Source organism: Plasmodium inui (genome assembly GCF_000524495.1).
Source record: "Plasmodium inui San Antonio 1 unplaced genomic scaffold supercont1.2, whole genome shotgun sequence".
Classification (NCBI taxonomy): domain Eukaryota; phylum Apicomplexa; class Aconoidasida; order Haemosporida; family Plasmodiidae; genus Plasmodium; species Plasmodium inui.
Window position 1 is genome coordinate 862,798 of NW_008481836.1, and position 18,464 is coordinate 881,261.

Sequence of the window (18,464 nt, forward strand, 5' to 3'; positions counted from 1 at the left end):
GGCATTTTCCAACATGACTACAACGAGGTGTAGGGGTGGTTTCATTTGCTATGAGACAGGAGGGGGAGCGGAATATATGTCAAGTAAGAGAGAAAAAAAAAAGATAATCCCTGTTATACCAAATGACGCATAAACATTTTATGAAGGTTTACTGGGAGAACGAACCCTCATTATATTTATATTTGGCCTTACCCCTTACTGCTATCACCAAACACGTATAGCATTGAACCGTTACGCTACGCTCAAGGGGGATAAACAAAATTGACCTCCTCTCAGAAATGCCAGAATGGACGAAGCTTCGCAGCTTGTCACTTATCGGCTTCTTTTATTGGCCCATCCATTCGATCAACTGTTGTGTTATCCATCCTACCATGCCACGTTTAACTTGCGTTTTTGTATAAACCATTATGGTTCCCGAGAAATGCTCCCCCGCTGTGTACCACTTCTCTTCGTGCACATGGGCTTAGCAGTTGGCACATCATCAGGCTCCTCTGACATAGCCTTTAGGTCTGTGGCACTCTCTGAATTTCACTCGATAGGGAATGACCGCCACGATTTTTTGACTTACCAAAAGGAGTCACTTTCGTTATCGTTATCGCTGTCACTGCGGCTGTCATGATCGCCCCGATTCGTCTGGTTCACTCTTTCGTACACCTGTGCGTGTTCTTTGCTGAACCTGCTGTCGTTCACTGCGTAACGCAAAGTTGAATAGAATACATGTAAATGGGGGGCCCTAGCGGAATAGAATTTGAAAAAAAAAAATTCCTTCGCTCAATAATTCACTTTAGTGTTACCTAATTTGCCAAATTCAATTTTTTCCACTTTGCAAAGGCTAAATGCTAGTTGTGCTTTTAAAAAGGGTTCAGAAATTTTGCGCGAAAATAAAGTTAACAGGAGAACTTAAATGGCAGCTATTACAAGGTATACACTAGCGAACTGAATGATTATGCAAATATATTTTTTTAAAGAATTAATGACACAGTTTTATCCCTCTTTGGCTTTTTTTTTTTCTTTCTTGCCTTTAATTTTTTATCATTGCTGGATGTGTTATTTTTATGTGTTAATAATCACGTTAAAAGAGTGAACCTTTTTGCGCTTCCTTAATTGACTTCTTTCCTTTACAATTTGGCATTTTTTTTTTCTGAGGGCGACGATTTAATAACTCTTCCCCGTTTGATGACATCGCATATTGCTAGGTGAGCTGTGCGGAACACAGTTTCTATCTTCCTGCGCCCGTGAGGGTGATCATAATGTTTATCAATGTTCATATGTACGTATACCTATGAGCAGACTTAAACCATTTGCTTATATGCGTACGCCGCGCAGGGAATTCCGGATAGGGAAAGACACTCTCGGAATGTTCGCCCTGCGAAGTGGACTCTGCTAATTGTACAGTGCCAAGAGGACTTTGCCAAGAGGACTTTGCTAACCGAGAACCGCGCATCCGAACCTGCGAAGTCCAAAATGACGAGAGGCAACCAACGCGAAGTGGACAGAATCAGGTCGTCTAAACGAAATGACAAGGCAAAACAGAACAGCACTGTTAAAGATGCCTCGAAGAACTTGAACGTGATTTGTAAATTATGTAGACACACTTTTATGTGTACAGTTAACCCGTCCATCCTGAAGGAACACCATGAGAAGAAGCACGCGAAGCATGCGTACGAAGATTGCTTCTGATATCTTTGCCCTTGTCTTGTCTTCCCTTTTTTTTTTCGTTTCTGCCCCTGTGACGTAGAACCAGTTACGCATACTTTTGTTGTAAAGTAGTGGCAATTTTGTAAATCCTTTGATATTTCGACCGTGTCCCTACCCTGTACATATACACAACACACGCGTATGTGCTTCTACACCCCTGTTCACCCCTCCTTCATTCATCCCCGTTGATTTTAATTCATATTTTGGGTAGGCACGTTTCCTGAGCAACGTTCCTACATTTTTTAAGGTGCCTCGCGCAGAACCTCCTCCTTCTGTTCGATGTGCCCTCGCACAAATGCACAAATGCGCAAATGTGCTTACACATGTGTGTATATATTTGTACATTTTCTTCATGCGAGATAGGGGGACCAACGCAACGCAATAATGAGACAAAAGAGTAGACACCAAAGTGGCAATACAATGGAGCTATAATCGCACAGCGCTTGTCCTGTCCGAGGTGGGATGACGTGGACCAATTTTTATAAGAACGAACAATTTGACAGCATCGCGGGGGAGTTGCCCACTACAGGGGGATTAAACGTAACTGCATGGGGGGAGAGACTTGAATAAATAGGATTACTCTCAATGAGGTAGCACTAAAATATCTCAGTTGGCATAGATGTGTACACACCGGTGGGGGAGTTGTCCTACTTCTTATGAATTCTCTTTCTTCTTTTTTTTTAAATTACAGAGTTAAAATTTGTTTTACCATTTTGTACAAATAAACAAAAAAAAGGAAAAAAAAAAAAAAAGCGGGTGGAGCAAAAAATTTCGGAAAATGACATATAACAATGAAGGTAAAAAAAAAGTAAAGATCTACATACGGAGGAGCTGAATGATGGATGAATTAACCTTATACGAAATTACAAAAATGCGAACTCGCAACGGTTAGTGAACTTCATCCGTCACTCATGAATTTTCTTTCAGTTTACGAAGTGAACCGTGGTGGAAAGATCCTTCTTAATCTTACTCTACATGCCTCTTTATGTCACAAATGTATGCTAGTGATCGTTTGGGTTCACCCTCAAAATGGGAAACTCAATGCGGCTGACCTGTTAATGTTTGGGCTTAAACGCTGTATTTACCTTCGACATTTAGCCAGCATTTCCCTCATCACGCAGATGATCCCCTCGTCGAGTCATCCACACTCACCTTATCATTCTTATTCACAATTCAACGAGTGGCATGGACCGGATCGGCATTATCATCCTTATCGGTCTGATCCGCATGATCGGCGCGATTGGCATGATCTCGCTGATCGTGCCGATCCTGTATTCTGCTATGAGGGTTGTCAATCGAATTATCTCCAATTCGTTCCTCATTCTGACTGTCCTTACTTGGGTCAATGTCATTATTGACATTACTTACCAAATCTCGAATGGGATAATTAAACATCTTCCCATTACCATGCATAGAGTTTGGTGAGGGGACAAAGCTACCAGAATGTTTACTGTTTTGAAACCCTGACATGCCACCCATGCTGCTGCTATTCACGCGCATAGGGTGCGAGTGATATTTACTAGAGTAACTGTGATGGCCATGTCTTTCCCTGGAGTATCTACCATGGGACATATGATGCCGATGTGAATGACGCGAATAATGTGAGTGAGGCTTCATATTGTTATATTTCATGTGCATGGGGAAATTTCCTGGGATCATATTATTCATCATTGGGTTTCCTAGCAAATTATTCAATGCCCTGGTTCCTAGAAACCCTAAGAAGTTCTGTGGGGTTATGCCTTCTTCCCTTAGCAAATTTTGGAAATATTCAATTTTTGCACTTATGTGTTTTCTCCCTTGGATGTGCTGTCTGCGCCCCACTGGGGAGCTGTGCGTTAGGTGGATGTCGCAATATTCACAGTAGTACTTCGGCATGATCTCTCAGCAGGGTGGAGGAAGGGAAGACAAATCAAGCCACTTTCAAAATGTAGTTTTCTATCGGTACGCTCCTCAAACGGGGGGGCAATTCTACACCGCACGCATGTATTACTCTTCCTCACGCAGGTATTTTTACAGCTCACTAATTGCTATCCCTGTCTTTATTGGATAGTCAACTGGTTGGCTTTTTCGAAAAATAAGTGTTCACCTGCGTTTTTTTCTCTTACAGCCTATCATATGTGTCATTAATGTTTGTGGCAACTTTTATGTTTTTTGCCCTTTTTTGGTGTCTCTCAGTTAAAAACCTCACAAGTGACTCTTTTTTTTCTTGCTCTGCTATACAGTTCAATTGTGCTTCATAAAGATTTGCCCTCTGGTGGGGGGAAAAACCTCCTGGTTATGCTTCTGGTGTCAATTTTGTGCATACAGAGTTAGTGTCATGCACAAAATATGCGCATATAATTATGTATGGGACGAATAACCCTAATATTAGGACAAATTGGGCTAACTTCCGTGGGAATACGAATCTACAAAAAAAAGTTAGTCCCTACGTGCGTAACACGGTGACTTCTCATGCTACGTGAGCGCGGCGAGAAGGTGACCTCTGCCTTGTTTCTTCACCTATCGCGTTCATACGTTATTACGTTCATACCTTTATATTTTCCAGAGCTGCTCATACTCATATCTACGCTGTATGGATAGAAAAATGTATTCAACCATACGAAGCTCTTAGCTCTTAGGCGTGATTAAGTAAACTTTTACTTTTTTTTTCCCTCCAGGTTTTCTGCGGCAATGAAAAGAAGGGTATTATTTAACGCGTTAAAAATGTCAAAAAAGTGTCAAAAAAATGTCAAAAGGGGACAAACAGGATTGAAAAGAAAAGTTAAAAAAGAACACTGGAAAAAACGACGAGTTGATGGCCCAACTGAAGCGACGTGCTCCGCGCCGTGCAAAAAGGCAAAATGGAAAAATTAAGCGCGCGATAGGAAAAGTATATTTTATACCACCACCATTGCTCCCCGCCCTAGGCAGGAGCACAAAATTCAGAAATTGCGAAGTCAAAAAAATTAGCACAAATGAACGTTCGTATGTAAGTAAAAAATACCTACATGCGTTTCACCTCCTCAGGGAAAGATAGGCATCAAAAAAGGTCAAGATATAAATGTATCCTCCCAAATGTACATCATATTTTAATAACATGAAATTTATGAATACGGGAAAATGCCAAACGGGTGAAAACGCTCGTGTAAATTTTTAATAACGATTTATATGCAGCTTGGGAGAAGGCGGGTTATATTAAACACGCATTTTTCCTTTATGAAGTTGGCAAAGCTGCAAAAAATTTACCTTTTTTTTTTTCTTTTTTTTTTTTTTCTTTTTGGCATCTCCACTAGTTGAGCGGAATGTCAAAATTGCCTTTACTCGCATTGACATTTCGGGATAACAACTATGCACATAAATATTTCGCATTTTCACGATATTCACACGAAGGGGGGAAAAAAACAGCAAATAATGTTTATAGAAAGTTCTAAGCTTGTACAAGTGAAGAAGCCCATTTTTACGTTACGTCCCCTTCCAATTTTCCATACTTATAAAGAGAAATCCTCCCATTCTATCAAGAAATTGACACATATAAAGGAACATCTCATTTAACCCCTCACGTTTGCTCATAATCAGTGGATAGCCTATGTGCACATGTTTCGAACCGTCCTACCAACACACACGCACACGCAAAGAAACGTAGGGCATCCGCGTGCTCCGGTAATGCTTGCCCATATGAGGAAATCCCAACTGTACCGGTTAAAAAATCGCTTAACTGTCGTACCGTATAGGGATGTCGGCATGCCTCTCAACTGCTCAGCTGTGAGGAAGCTCGTCCAGTTTTTTCCAGCGTGATGAAATGAACACAGATGGACATATGTAAATCTACAGATATATACCCATGTGTACGGAGACATGTCCTAGGTGGCTTGCACAAATATATGCGCTCCTAATATTACCCATTTAGGTTTAGCTTGATTTGCATACCTCTAGGAAGATGTCTAATTTGGCGAAAAAGAGATTAATTCGGGACTTTAGAAAATTGCAAGCTGATTCACCTTACGGAGTTAGCGGCTCCCCAATAGGGAATGATATTATGAAATGGCGGGCGGTTATTTTCGGCCCAGCAGACACCCCTTGGGAGGGAGGTAATAAAGGCTAAGGCGGAACAGTGTATCATCCTCCCCCTGGGGATTATGCAAAACAAGTGGAAGGAATAACCCCTTGTAGAGAATCGAAAGCTCCACTAATTTGTTACGTGTTAAGTTTGAGAGCACGGACAGGGGAACACTAAAAAGGGGGATACTTCCCCAAATGATGTGTTAATTACCGAAAAGGGAAATAACGCCAGTGTTAAGAGCGCCATCAATAGGTCGCTCCCATCGATTGCCTCCAAAAAGACCTTCTCTACAGCATGATCTTGTAAATGTGCTCCTTCTGTTCACCCCCTTCCTGTAGGCACCTTTCAGTTGGAACTTTTATTTGGAAATGAATACCCAAACAAACCTCCCAAAGTCAAATTTTTGACCAAAATGTTTCACCCAAATATATACATGGACGGAAACATATGTATTGACATTCTCCAAAAGCAGTGGAGTCCTATTTATGACATTTCTGCAATACTGACTTCCATTCAATCCCTATTGAGTGATCCGAACCCGAACAGCCCAGCCAATCAGGAAGCTGCCCTCCTCTTCGTGGAGAACAGAATTGAGTATAACCGAAGAATTAAGAACTGCGTCAAGGATTCCATCAGTTTTATCGATCACAAGGTGCAGGAAGAGGAAGACACCAAGGCTTAAATGGGGGCGGGGGGGGAGGCGTCCATTCGTCACGTACACACAAGAAGGTGTATTTGCACACCGCACCTTTGTTTCCCATTTGATGCAGACCCGATTTAGTGGTGTGTTCCTTCCACTTCGCAGATTCCAGATTGCATATTGCAGGTTGCGAATTGCCGATCGCACGGTGCATTCGGCATTCTCCTGTTGAGCCGCATTTTTTTTTTATGCGTACATAATTAGAAGAGTATGTGTTTTTTTTTTTTTGAAAAATCGTGTGTTGCTTATAAGCGTGGGCTGTGCGCGAGGAGGGGGTATTTTGACGAGTCTGTCTGTGGGCACATTTGGCGCTTCCTTCGGAAAGTGAAGAGGATGAGATGTAGAGGTGGCGAGAAAGTGATAAAGACCTAACAGAAACGCTATGGAGACGTAGCAAAAGCTTCACTGTTAAAGGCAAAATGCCATCCCGACGCAAAACCCCAGTTTATTGCCCTCCCCCTCTTTTTCTTTTTTTCTTTTTTTTTTTTTTTTTTTTTTTTTTTTTTTTGTTCCCTCATAATTAACTCAGTATTTTTTTTCAGTTCCTTATGCAAATTTTTGTAATTGTTTTATAAAATTTTCTAAAGTGTTATGAAATGCATACTTTTTCATTTATTTTCCCCCCTTTTAGTGTGTTTTGCATTTTATAAGTCACACGCATATGAGGAAAATGTTTTTTTCTTTTCTTTTTTTTTTTTAAATTGTGATGCATTTATAGCATGTGTGTTGTACACCTACATGTACTCCCACCCATTTGTGCATAGAGACGTATGCGCCGCATGTATATGCTTTGCCATTTTTTTGTGCCTGTTAAAACTGTCAAAGGTGGAAAAGATCCTCCAAGCTTTTGGACAGAAACGTATATGATATAATATGCGTTATATGTGTAGATCCATAGACGTATATTTACGTGCACACGATTCGTGAAAAAAATTCGTATTTGTAACTATGAATTTAGCCCTTCAAAATTTGCACATGAATTATTAAAGGAATGTACTCATATGTGCGCCGTATGGCACTGTCATTTGGGTCACATTCTGTGGAAAATGCGCCTTCGCGTTCTTTACGTAAACAGACAGGCACAAATATTGTCGTAGAAATGCGGAGCGCATGACTGTTGGAGGTAAGTTTATGCTTTACTGTGCCTACACCTCGGGGGGGAGGGCGTAAAGTAAAGTTGTCAGGTGTGCACATATACGTAATGTATACCTATTTATACGTGAGTATTTTAAACTCATGTTCTGCCTCTCTTCAGTCGCGCAACGTAGGCCAATTTATGCAACCGGGAAAATGAGAGGCATGTTTTGCACATATACAATGCTGTCTACGCAAACAGACCGATTGGAAAACGATTACTCCCCCCACCCAACATGCAGTGTTTTTGCATGCCCTCGAAAATGGGAAAATAATATCAAAAAAAATTATCTTTTACACGTCATAAAATATTCCTTTTTGAAATACGGCATGTGGAGGAGTAAATTTTGTAAAATAAAGGTTTGTCATTTTTTCGTAAACGTTCACCCCATCCTCGGTCGCTCAGCAGGTGTTACCAACACATACATTGCCTTACTATATGGGTATATGTACAGGAGTATTTAAGCCTTTTGCATAACCCTCCATTGGAAGGGGCACAAACAAAATGCAACACCCATAAAAATAACCTACGCGTCCGTGCGTCATATTCTTGCTTACATGCACATGATGCTGTTTACATCCTCAGGAAATGATTAAAAAAAAAAACAGCAAAATGTAAAGAATAAGGGGAAAAATAGATCCTTATTTTTTTGACAAGGAAGAGGAGTGCTACACATACCTCCGCATAGATATGTAGGCACGCAGGCATGTACTCATGTACCTTCGCTGGCGCGACGAAATAATTCTTCCCCACTTGTTACAAGAACAAAGTGTCACCGAGCCGCTTACCACAACGAGCTTCTTTGAGAAGAGGAAAACCCAAATGATCCGGACCAAAGTGTCAATGGCACAAATTGAAAAAGAAAGAGAATAATATAATAGTAAAGGTCAACACGGCCGAAGCAGCAGGAGGAGCCCGATTTGATGAATAAAAGGGGGCAGTTCAACACAATCCATCATATAACCATATGTGAGCCACATGTGCGCCATATGAACGCCATACGTTTACACATAAATGAATAGCAAAAGGCGCTTCAAACATATGCCATGTACGCAGTTAGCAGTGCAGTAGTATACTCTATGGTGGGTGCGTACGAGCCTCTAATGGTAAAAAAAAGTATCACCTTATATGCAAGCGGGTAGAAAAAAAAAAAATATATATTTTTTTGTTAGTGATAGCAAAAAAGAACCCGCTCCACCTTAGCAAAGCATAATTTCAATATATATTGTTTACCCACCCTTTTCTTTTTTTTTTTTCATATATATGCTGTCATTATTAAAGAGAGAAAAAAAAAGAACACCTTCCCTTTGTAACATGTATGTATATATGTACGTACATGCATATAATAATGCGTACCCTATGATATACCATTTTGTGCCACATTTTTAAAGAATCTATGCTAGTTCTTGACCATTTTTAAGTTTTCTTTGTTTCATTTTGCGTTTTTTCGAAGGGCAGCATACTGACATAACCTTAGGTAGTTTCAGTTTAAAAAGGCAAAATGTATGATGCAAATTTGTAAGAACAGGAATCTGTGTGAATATATTCTTAACAGAAGAGATTTAACCCAAGGGACGAAGCGGGGACGGCATAGAAGCAAAGGAAAAAAAAAAGGAAGGGGAAAGGGAAAAGTGGGCGTAAGCGAAAGAAGTGTGACTGACAAAGTGGGTATAATCAAAAGAAGAATAACTAAAAAAGTGGCTCAAAATATAGCAGAATAAGGGGGAGGAAGATTGCTAATCGCAAAGGAAAACGCCTCTAACGGAAGCGCAAAAACTAACGCCCCACCAACGGAGAGGCGAACGGATGCGCGAAGACTTTTCTGTGAGAAGATATGTTTTCATTCGGCCTCATAAAAAAAAAAAAGGAGGAGGACCAATCCGTCGAGGAAAAACCAGATGAGGAGAACAATGACAACAAAGGACCAACCGACGATGATAAAGCTAAGGAAGAAGTGGACAATGAGGAAAAATCGGTAGATAGTAAAGCAAAAAATAAGAGGACAAGAAGAACTGTTAGGAAAACGAAGAAGGGACAGAAGGAAGAGGAGGAAGAGAAGGAAGAAGAGGAAGAGAAAGAAGAAAAGAAGGAAGAGGAAGATAAGAAAGGCAAAAAGGGTAAGAAAGAGCCGAAGAGTAAAAAGGGCGGCGCCAGGAAGGGCAAAAAGGCGGCCGCAGATGAGAAGGAAGAAAACGACAAGAAGGACGAAGCGAATGAGGCAGATGAAACACACGGGACCAACGACGAAGCGGACAAGGACGAAGAAAACCAGGAACTGAAGAAGGAATTAGAGGTTGAAGAAGAGTTAAAGGATAAGGATGCCAAAGCAAGCGCACTAACTCTGGAAATCTTGGGAGATATCCCAGATGCTGATTTAAAGCCCCCAGAAAATGTTCTATTCGTTTGTAAGCTCAATCCCGTAACGGAAGAAGAAGATTTAAAAACTATTTTCTCCAGATTCGGACCGATAATATCGTGTAATATTGTAAAAGATAAGGTAACGAACAACTCGCTCCAGTACGCCTTTATTGAATTTGAAAAAAAAGAAGACTGCCTAAATGCCTACTTCGAAATGGATAACGTCATCATTGACGACCGAAGAATACACGTGGATTTCTGCCAATCTTTAGCGAAATATAAGGGAGAAATAAAAAACTGGAAAATCGAAAATGAAGCTGTCCTGGACAATATTAAAAAGAGGAAATTGGACCAAGAGGACACCAAAAGGAAGAGGAGGGGGAAAGGAGCTGCCAATGGAGCTGCCGATGAAACTGCTGACGGAACGGCCGACGAAGAACCGAACGACCAGGAAGAAGATAGCATTCGGGTCTTCAAATACGAAAGTGATAACAACACAAAGGAATATGAAAATTATTCCAATAAGGAGGAAAAAACAGATGACCCGAAAGACAGCACGAACAACAATGCTGCGGGGAGCGCCAAGTACGACAACACTAACGGAAAAAAGTACAACCCCTCTAAGTACTACAAAGACACTCATAATAACTATTCCAGCCAACACCCCTTCAGAAGGTATTCGTACAAATACAGATATAATAATAGTTACAATGCCCCCTACGGGAAGAGCCTCTTCCCTCGAAACAATTATAACAGCAGTTACTATGATAAGTATAGCTCCTATGGTAGAGTAAGAAAGAACAGCATGTTCAACAAACGGAATTATTCTCCCAAAGGTGCTGTGGGCCACCGAAATGACGACTTCACCAGTCGGTACAAAAGACAACATAGTCACTCCTCGGACATTTTGCGTAAAAAGAGACTAGATAAGAGAGATTCTCGAAAAAGTGAAAATAGAAAATATGTAAGTAAATCGATGGAAAAATTTCCCAAAGGAGGCCAACATGATGAGTATAACTACCCAAGGCATCGTCATGGGCAAGGAGGATACTCAAATTATAACAATGCATATGACCCTCTGCTAAGAAGCGGGGGGAAAATGAACGATAGAGGTGCCCCTACATCGGGACATGGTGAACATAGCCATTATAACAAGTACGATAACGAAAGGGGAGCTGCCTATGATGAACGGCATTCCAGTTATAATTACAAAATGCAGGGAAAAACGAACAGATTACCGTCCTATTCTGTGCGGCCAAACCATAAGGAAGAAAACAAGGGATACTTCAAACGTGATGGATATAACAATGATTATTACTATGATAAAAAACGAAAATACGGACAGTACGATGGGGCACCTGGTGATTACGAAAAACGAGGAAACGACAATTACGCGTATAATAATGGCTACTATAACGGCTCCTACAATAAAAGGCCTAAAGGGTATCCAGGCGGCGAGGACCATGAGAGGTATAAGAACGACTACCCAAAAGATTTCGACAGGCATGACAAAATTTTCAACCCGGAGTATGAGCGAAAGGATTTTTACGACCAGGATAAGAAGTATTACGATGCGGACAAAAAATGGACTAATTACAAGACTGATGATTACCGAAAGTACGACAGAAGCGCCTCTTACGATTACAAGGGAGACAAGAAAAAATATGGCGTTAAAAACGAGGATTACTATAACAAGACAAATTATACCAAGTACGCAACGAACGAGCGGGATGATAGTAAGTGGTATAATAAGGACAGCAAAGCTTATGGCGTGAGCTACAAGGACGAAAAGAGCTATGCTAAGTATAAGGATAAAATGTACGATCATGAGAATGACGAGGATGCCCAGAAGAGCTCCAGATATTACAGCAAGAAGGAGGACAAAAAGTGGTACGATAAGCAGGACGACAAACGGGATGATAAAAACTACTACAAAGACATCAAATTGAGACAAAAAGATGATTACAAATATGGTGACCACGACAAAGGAAAACGTGACAGATCGTATGATCGAAAAAACAAAGGGGACGATAGCAGAGATCTCCCGAATGACAAAAGAAGTTACAACTACAAAAGTAAGAAGGGGAAATATGCGGACGGAAAAGAAGATGATCCTCATAACACCTTTCCCAATACAAACCAAGACAAAAAAAATAAGGGCAACAAAAAACGAAGATCGAAATCGTTCTCCGACGTAAATAATAACAGTTCTGCTAAATATGCGTCCAAGAGCAAGAAGCAAAAGAAGGAAAAATTTTCGTCAAAGGATAAAAAAAAGGACAAGAAGAAGAAAAATTATGCAGATGGTGACTACGAAAAACATATTGACTCCGTTATCAACGCGAAAATTTCCTATTAAAATAAGAAGGAGAATAAAAACAACTCCTACGCCGCCTAAGCGGAATCTTCTAATTTGGTTTATTCATGAAAAGGTGTTATCCAGTCCAGGTATATGAAACACGTTACCTCTAATTCTTTGGGCAACGAGCGCTGCTGTGAAGGCATGTATACCAAGGGGGGGTGGTTTCCAAGGGGGCCCCCACACCACCGTCATCGTTAACTATTCCAGTACATCCGTGTACCAATATACACGTGTGTCTTGCACATGAACGTATCGCAGACACCCCTACATATATATATGCCCATTTTCTCCTTCTCCTGTTTGTTTAATCACAACGTATGACATGTGACACACCAATTACTGCGCACAATTTCTGAATTTAAAAAATAAAGGATTAATTTAGAACGAATAAAAAGATGGAGTGGTTAATGCGCAACAACGCGGAGCGCTCAATAGATGCTTCATAAATATCTGATGTTATGTATTACGGAAATATTTCTCGATTTTTTAAATTAACACAAGCATGCCATGATATGTTTAAATGTGCACATGCCTATATACCCCATGTAGCATATATATGAGTGTGCAAAAATATGTATACACGCTCTCATGTTAGACGTGCGCATTTAAGTCTATCTTTTTATGGGCCTCTTTGGGACGCACCCTCCCCCGGAAGTGAATGTACATAGTTGCTTGTCTCGATTCGATCTCAACGGGAAATGCGTCCAAAGTATATTTAAAAATTTTTTGGTCTGCTTTCCATTTTCCCGATGCCAGCATAAATCTGTGTACCAAAATGATCTTCATCCATCTTAAATGATCATACCACTCAAGGGGACGAAGCAGATGTTTTCCGAATTGACCGCAGAAACAGAGAGATCCTGCCTACTATTGGTTCATATACCGGATGGCATAATGCAGAAGATTCGTATCAAGCCGATGGGGGGTTCCTTACCAGTGTGGAAACAAAAAGGCAAAGAAGGAACAAAGATGACACAGAAATGGGGAACAGCTGGGTAGCAAAAAGGTTGACTGCCGTTGCGCCCCGCCCCCCTCTTCACATATGCACTACTTCGCTTACCGAACGCACTACAACACTTAAACTTTCACTTTGAATTACATTTTTTTTTTTTCACTCTTTTCTCATTTATTTGATGTGTTTAAAAAGTGCGTTTTGTATATATTTTGCCTTCCTTTCACCATCCAACGTTGCACGCCCCTTACTATGTCTCTTGTTTAGCGTCTGTTCACCCAGAGGTGTGCGCTGATAAGACTTATGCATAAATTGGTAGACGCGAAAAAAAATTAGCAAATTTGAAGCAACTTACGGAGGAACGAATTTTTCGCAACCTGGTGAAATCTCTTTCTAGTTATACCCGCACACTTGACGGGTGACATGGACGTGAGAGCACATTGCTCATGTGTTCCATTTGTAGGTACAACGCACACCTTTACACCGTCATGATCTGTACTTTATAAAAGAGTATTCTATCGGCACATTTCTATGCCCTTGTTTGCCTTGCCCCTTTGCCCCCAGTTGAACCATGCACGCACGATAAGACACTTGTGTGTGGTCTCTTTTAAAACACATCGTAGTGGTGCAAATGGGCCATATGTCAGGACGCAAATTCGGATCATGCGTTTTATGCATTTAACCCCTTTGGGGAGGCAGGGGGAAATACGAAAGTGCAACATGTTAGAACCTTCTTCATCCAACCAATGAAGCAATTTTCCAAAACGACATTCATTCAATTCGTAATACTTCCTCATGCTTTACGTATACTCTTTATAACATATTAAAGCCACGTACACATAGAGACATACTTGCACACTGCGTCCATGCTGTGCACTTGTTCATGTAACTCTGGGGCATCGCCAGGATGGCAACCCCCAAATGGACGGTGTATATATTTTTTCGTAGAAAGTTTTAACGCAAAAAAAAAAAAAGAAAAAAAGGGAAAGGGGTTGGGAGATTCTGCTTACATTATCTGTTCACTCTTTCCCCTTTCAACCTTTGTTGTAAATGACATGCTTCGAAAAAGAGAAAAATGCCGATTTATTATTTTCCCTTTAGTTCTATACATATTGGGATTTATATGCACAAATGGCAAATGGGGGGTTGCCTTATTTCTTCCATGGCGGCTCCCCCCTTCCACAGCTTTTTGCGTTCACATAACTGTTCCGTTCCGCATAATGTGAAGGGGGAACAAATGAGCAAAATGGGCACAGCAAGGGATGGCAGAGCTACGCCCAGTTAAGCGGAGTGACGCAAAACCGAACAAAACCCTCTTGCAAATGCCAAACGACATAAAAATAAAATATGATGAAACGTGGGAAAGGTAAACATGTGAGCATTTTACCTATATATTTCCATATATGTGAAAAGATGGCTGCGCATGAAGGATTGTTGAAAGGGACTGTGGAGGTGTATAAGGACGCATACGTGTATATGTATACACGTAGGGTTTACCCGTTATGCATACGGTATAGGTAACTATGTACATACGCACGCATACACGGCCGACGTGTCCTTGCGCGGAAGCGAGGTGGCGAACCTTCCGCACTACTCGCAAACTCCAACGTAAAATTTCGCATAAATAAATTCCGTTTGGGCACTTAAAATCGTAGCAGATATGGCCCATGTATGTGATCTGCGCGAAGAAATTTTTCTACGTCAAAATAAGCAAATGAGGGAAGCACCATTTAAAAAAAAAAGCAAATCAATATCCATTGCGATAGCGATGCGATAACAATGCGAAAGTGATGTGAAAGGGATGCGAATGTGATGCGAAAGAGATGGCAGGGCCAGTAGGAATAAGGAAGTGAGGACATGAACCATATTAACTTTTTAAAGCGCTCTTTCCATTTCCTCTTCACGTTTCACATGTTTGTACAAATATATCCGTACCTATGCGTACATATATAAAAGGTACATGTACATACGTATCCATGTACATCCGCACGTGGCTATGTAGCAGGAAGGGAAAAAACCCTGGAAGAGGCTTTCTTACGTTTTAAAGAAAAAAACACATTTTTCCCTAAACTCAGTAAGGGACTTCTTGTAAACAAGAATATGTTTTGTCATTTTATTAATTAGGTAAGGAAGCTTGCATGCCCACGTGTCACGTGTAGCTTCGCCCATGGTTGTACTGGCGCATGTATACACGATGAGTACTCCCCCCCTCCCTTCTTCCTTTTTTCCCCACGTGTACATGAAGCGCTGCGCATTTTCATAAGGGGAAAAAAACACACTTCCCACACATTTGTGAAACACTTGCGTGGACATGTATACGCGTGCGTGTGTACCTGTTTGTGCATTCAGCCAAGTGTTCATCCCCCGAGGGGTTTATTTACACCACACAGGGGTGTACATATTATATGTATATATATGGACACAAGTACGAAGCAGGTATCATGCTTATGTAACACTTTGTCAAATGGTTGAGCGCGATTGTACATAGCAATTTTAAGGCTTGCCGCTTAACTTACGTGACCCCTTTTAATGGACAACTCGCAAACGATAAAACCATAACCACCACCACCCCTTTGCAGCTCCCTTCCAATATTTGAAGAAGATTTTTACTGAGTAGCGTTACATCTTACGCTTTTTTTTTTCTTTTTTTTTTTTCTTTTATGTAATTTCCCTCAATTGAAAAAATAATCCAACAAGTTAGCAAGAAAAAAAAAAAAAAAGGAACGTCAAAATGGATAGACGAATTGAAGCGAGGAGAAAAGAATTTAAGAAGAATTGCGATGACACCAGGAGAAAAAGAGAAGACTTGGTGGTCCAAATAAGAAAGCAACAGAGAGAATGTCAGCTAGAAAGTAAAAGAGCCATGATAATGGCCAACATAGGACTCGAAGAAAACTCCTCATATAATGTTAATTATTTAAAATCCAATCAAAATGACTCCACCAATGATTCGGTATACAATGCTGCATCGAACAATAGTTCCAGTACCATCGAAATGTTAAAGAAGATTCCCTCCTTAGCGATAGGGGTAAGGTCATCTGAATATGTAACCCAATTAAACAGCACAAGAGAGTTAAGGAAGTTACTGTCCATTGAGAAAGGACCCCCTATACAGGAAGTAATAAATTCAGGCGTAGTTCCATACATAGTGGAATTTCTAAAGTATGATGATAAAACCGATTTACAATTTGAAGCCGCGTGGGTGTTGACAAACATCGCTTCAGGTTCACAAGAACAGACCAAAGTTGTAATTGAAAATAATGCTGTTCCCCATCTTGTTAGACTATTAAATAGCGAAAAGGAAGATGTGTGTGAACAAGCCGTGTGGGCGTTGGGGAACATTGCAGGCGATTCAGCCGAATGTAGAGAGTTCGTCCTTAATCAAAATTCTTTACCTTTACTTTTAAAAATTCTAAGAACAAGCCATAAGAGAACATTAATAAGGAATGCCGCTTGGACACTGTCGAATTTGTGTAGAGGCAAACCAGCTCCCAAATTTGAAATAGTTTCCAAGGCGTTACCAACCCTAGCTGCATTAATATACAACGATGATGAAGAAATATTAACAGATGCTTGTTGGACTCTGTCCTACTTATCGGATGGCTCCAATGAAAATATCAATGCTGTGCTGGATGCTGGAGTAGCGGAACGAGTAGTCGAGTTGCTAAGCCACTGCTCCTTTTTAGTCCAAACCCCTGCATTGAGAACCGTTGGAAATATCGTCACAGGGGATGACCTCCAAACGGATGTCGTTGTTAAACTTGGTGCCGTGCAAAAATTGTCCTGCTTACTTAATTCTTCAAAAAAAAGTATAAAAAAAGAAGCCTGTTGGGCGTTATCTAACATTACTGCAGGGAATATTTCCCAAATACAGGCAGTAATTGATAATAATGTTATTCCCCAACTTATAAATATTTTAATGAAGGAAGATTTTGAGGTGAGGAAAGAAGCTGCGTGGGCAATATCGAATGCTTCTTCTGGGGGATCCGAGTCCCAAATAGAATACCTTGTAGAATGTGGGGCCATACACTCGTTGTCTAACCTACTGGATGTAGAAGATGCAAACATCATTTCTGTCACTTTGGAAGGACTTGAAAACATCCTCGAAATGGGAGAAAATAAAAAGTTAAGAGATAACCTACCTGCCAATCCGTATGTTCATTTTTTCGAAGAATGCGACAGCGTCCACAAAATAGATGCTCTACAGGATAGAAAGGTGGATAACATTTGCAACAAGGCTTGGAAAATATTGTACAAGTATTTCCCCTTCATCATTAACAACGAAATAAACAACACGCAGATCACTCTGAACAATGTGTTCGCCAACAACGACGACGCGGTGCTAAATAAGGACTTCACCTTCGACTGATGGGGTTCTCCGCGGATGGTTAGGCGGCGATATACGCGACAGATGCGAGCACACCAGCACTCCATCACTGCAGCACACGGCTTTTGTGCCACCCGTACCATTTCTATGCATGTGCCACCTGCCCTGCTGTGGCATTCTACCTCTGTACATGCTCATATTCATACAATCTTCCACGCGTACACGCGCAAGTGCGTGAATTAATGCAATGCATCAACGTGTACGCCTACGTTCCTGTACACGCGTAAAAAGAGTCTCCCTCGGGGAGGCAAAACCCATCTTTGCGTGCGCCCTTCTCCGTGCCCATACCCTATGCGTACACTTTGCTGTGTGCGTGTGCAAGGGCACTCACAACAAGTGTTTTTTAAAAGGAAGAAAATGCATGAAGCGTACTTGAAGCGCATACAGGGTCTTATATATATGCCCACCTGTACATGCGCATGTTTATATGTTTATGCATTTGTATACTCATTGTGGGCCCCGTGCCCAGCCCCACCTTCACGTATCTACCACCTGCTCTTATATCCACTGCATCGATGCGGCTCCATTTATGCGCGACTAATCCATCCACAGAATTATCTCGTCGTTTCTGACGCACCTCGTCATTCACCGACGTCTTACTCCCTTCTTCATGCAGCCCTTTCCTACTCGATTCTTCACTCAACCGTTTCGCACTCGCATCCCCACTTCCTCTCCATGTCCCTACATTCTTCCCTCCTTTTTTTAAAACCCTTTTGAAAACAAGCATTCGTAACACAATAGAAGTGTGTATATATATAAGCATACACATATATATGTACATATGGATACCTTTTGTTTTTGTTTTTTTTTTTTTTTTTTTTTTTATGGTTTTA

The 18,464-nt window shown here is 40.9% G+C and overlaps 5 protein-coding genes across 5 annotated transcripts; 4 read left to right on the forward strand and 1 right to left on the reverse strand.

Annotated features, from left to right (window-relative positions):
- Nucleotides 1-1,464: 1,464 nt before the first annotated feature.
- Nucleotides 1,465-1,680, forward strand: C922_00643 (hypothetical protein; the record flags this gene model as incomplete). Its single annotated transcript, XM_008816256.1, has 1 exon — nucleotides 1,465-1,680. The coding sequence occupies one exon, from the start codon at nucleotides 1,465-1,467 to the stop codon at nucleotides 1,678-1,680; it is 216 nt and encodes a 71-aa protein (XP_008814478.1).
- A 1,191-nt stretch (nucleotides 1,681-2,871) lies between these two features.
- C922_00644 (hypothetical protein) lies at nucleotides 2,872-3,573 on the reverse strand (the record flags this gene model as incomplete). The annotated part of the gene is made up of 1 exon (XM_008816257.1): nucleotides 2,872-3,573. One exon carries the CDS (start codon nucleotides 3,571-3,573, stop codon nucleotides 2,872-2,874), a length of 702 nt encoding a protein of 233 aa, XP_008814479.1.
- Nucleotides 3,574-5,614: 2,041 nt separating this feature from the next.
- On the forward strand, nucleotides 5,615-6,419 carry C922_00645 (ubiquitin-conjugating enzyme E2 2; the record flags this gene model as incomplete). Its single annotated transcript, XM_008816258.1, has 2 exons — nucleotides 5,615-5,765; nucleotides 6,076-6,419. 2 exons carry the CDS (start codon nucleotides 5,615-5,617, stop codon nucleotides 6,417-6,419), a joined length of 495 nt encoding a protein of 164 aa, XP_008814480.1.
- Nucleotides 6,420-9,406: 2,987 nt separating this feature from the next.
- Nucleotides 9,407-12,289, forward strand: C922_00646 (hypothetical protein; the record flags this gene model as incomplete). The annotated part of the gene is made up of 1 exon (XM_008816259.1): nucleotides 9,407-12,289. The coding sequence occupies one exon, from the start codon at nucleotides 9,407-9,409 to the stop codon at nucleotides 12,287-12,289; it is 2,883 nt and encodes a 960-aa protein (XP_008814481.1).
- A 3,686-nt stretch (nucleotides 12,290-15,975) lies between these two features.
- On the forward strand, nucleotides 15,976-17,613 carry C922_00647 (hypothetical protein; the record flags this gene model as incomplete). The annotated part of the gene is made up of 1 exon (XM_008816260.1): nucleotides 15,976-17,613. One exon carries the CDS (start codon nucleotides 15,976-15,978, stop codon nucleotides 17,611-17,613), a length of 1,638 nt encoding a protein of 545 aa, XP_008814482.1.
- Nucleotides 17,614-18,464: the final 851 nt, after the last annotated feature.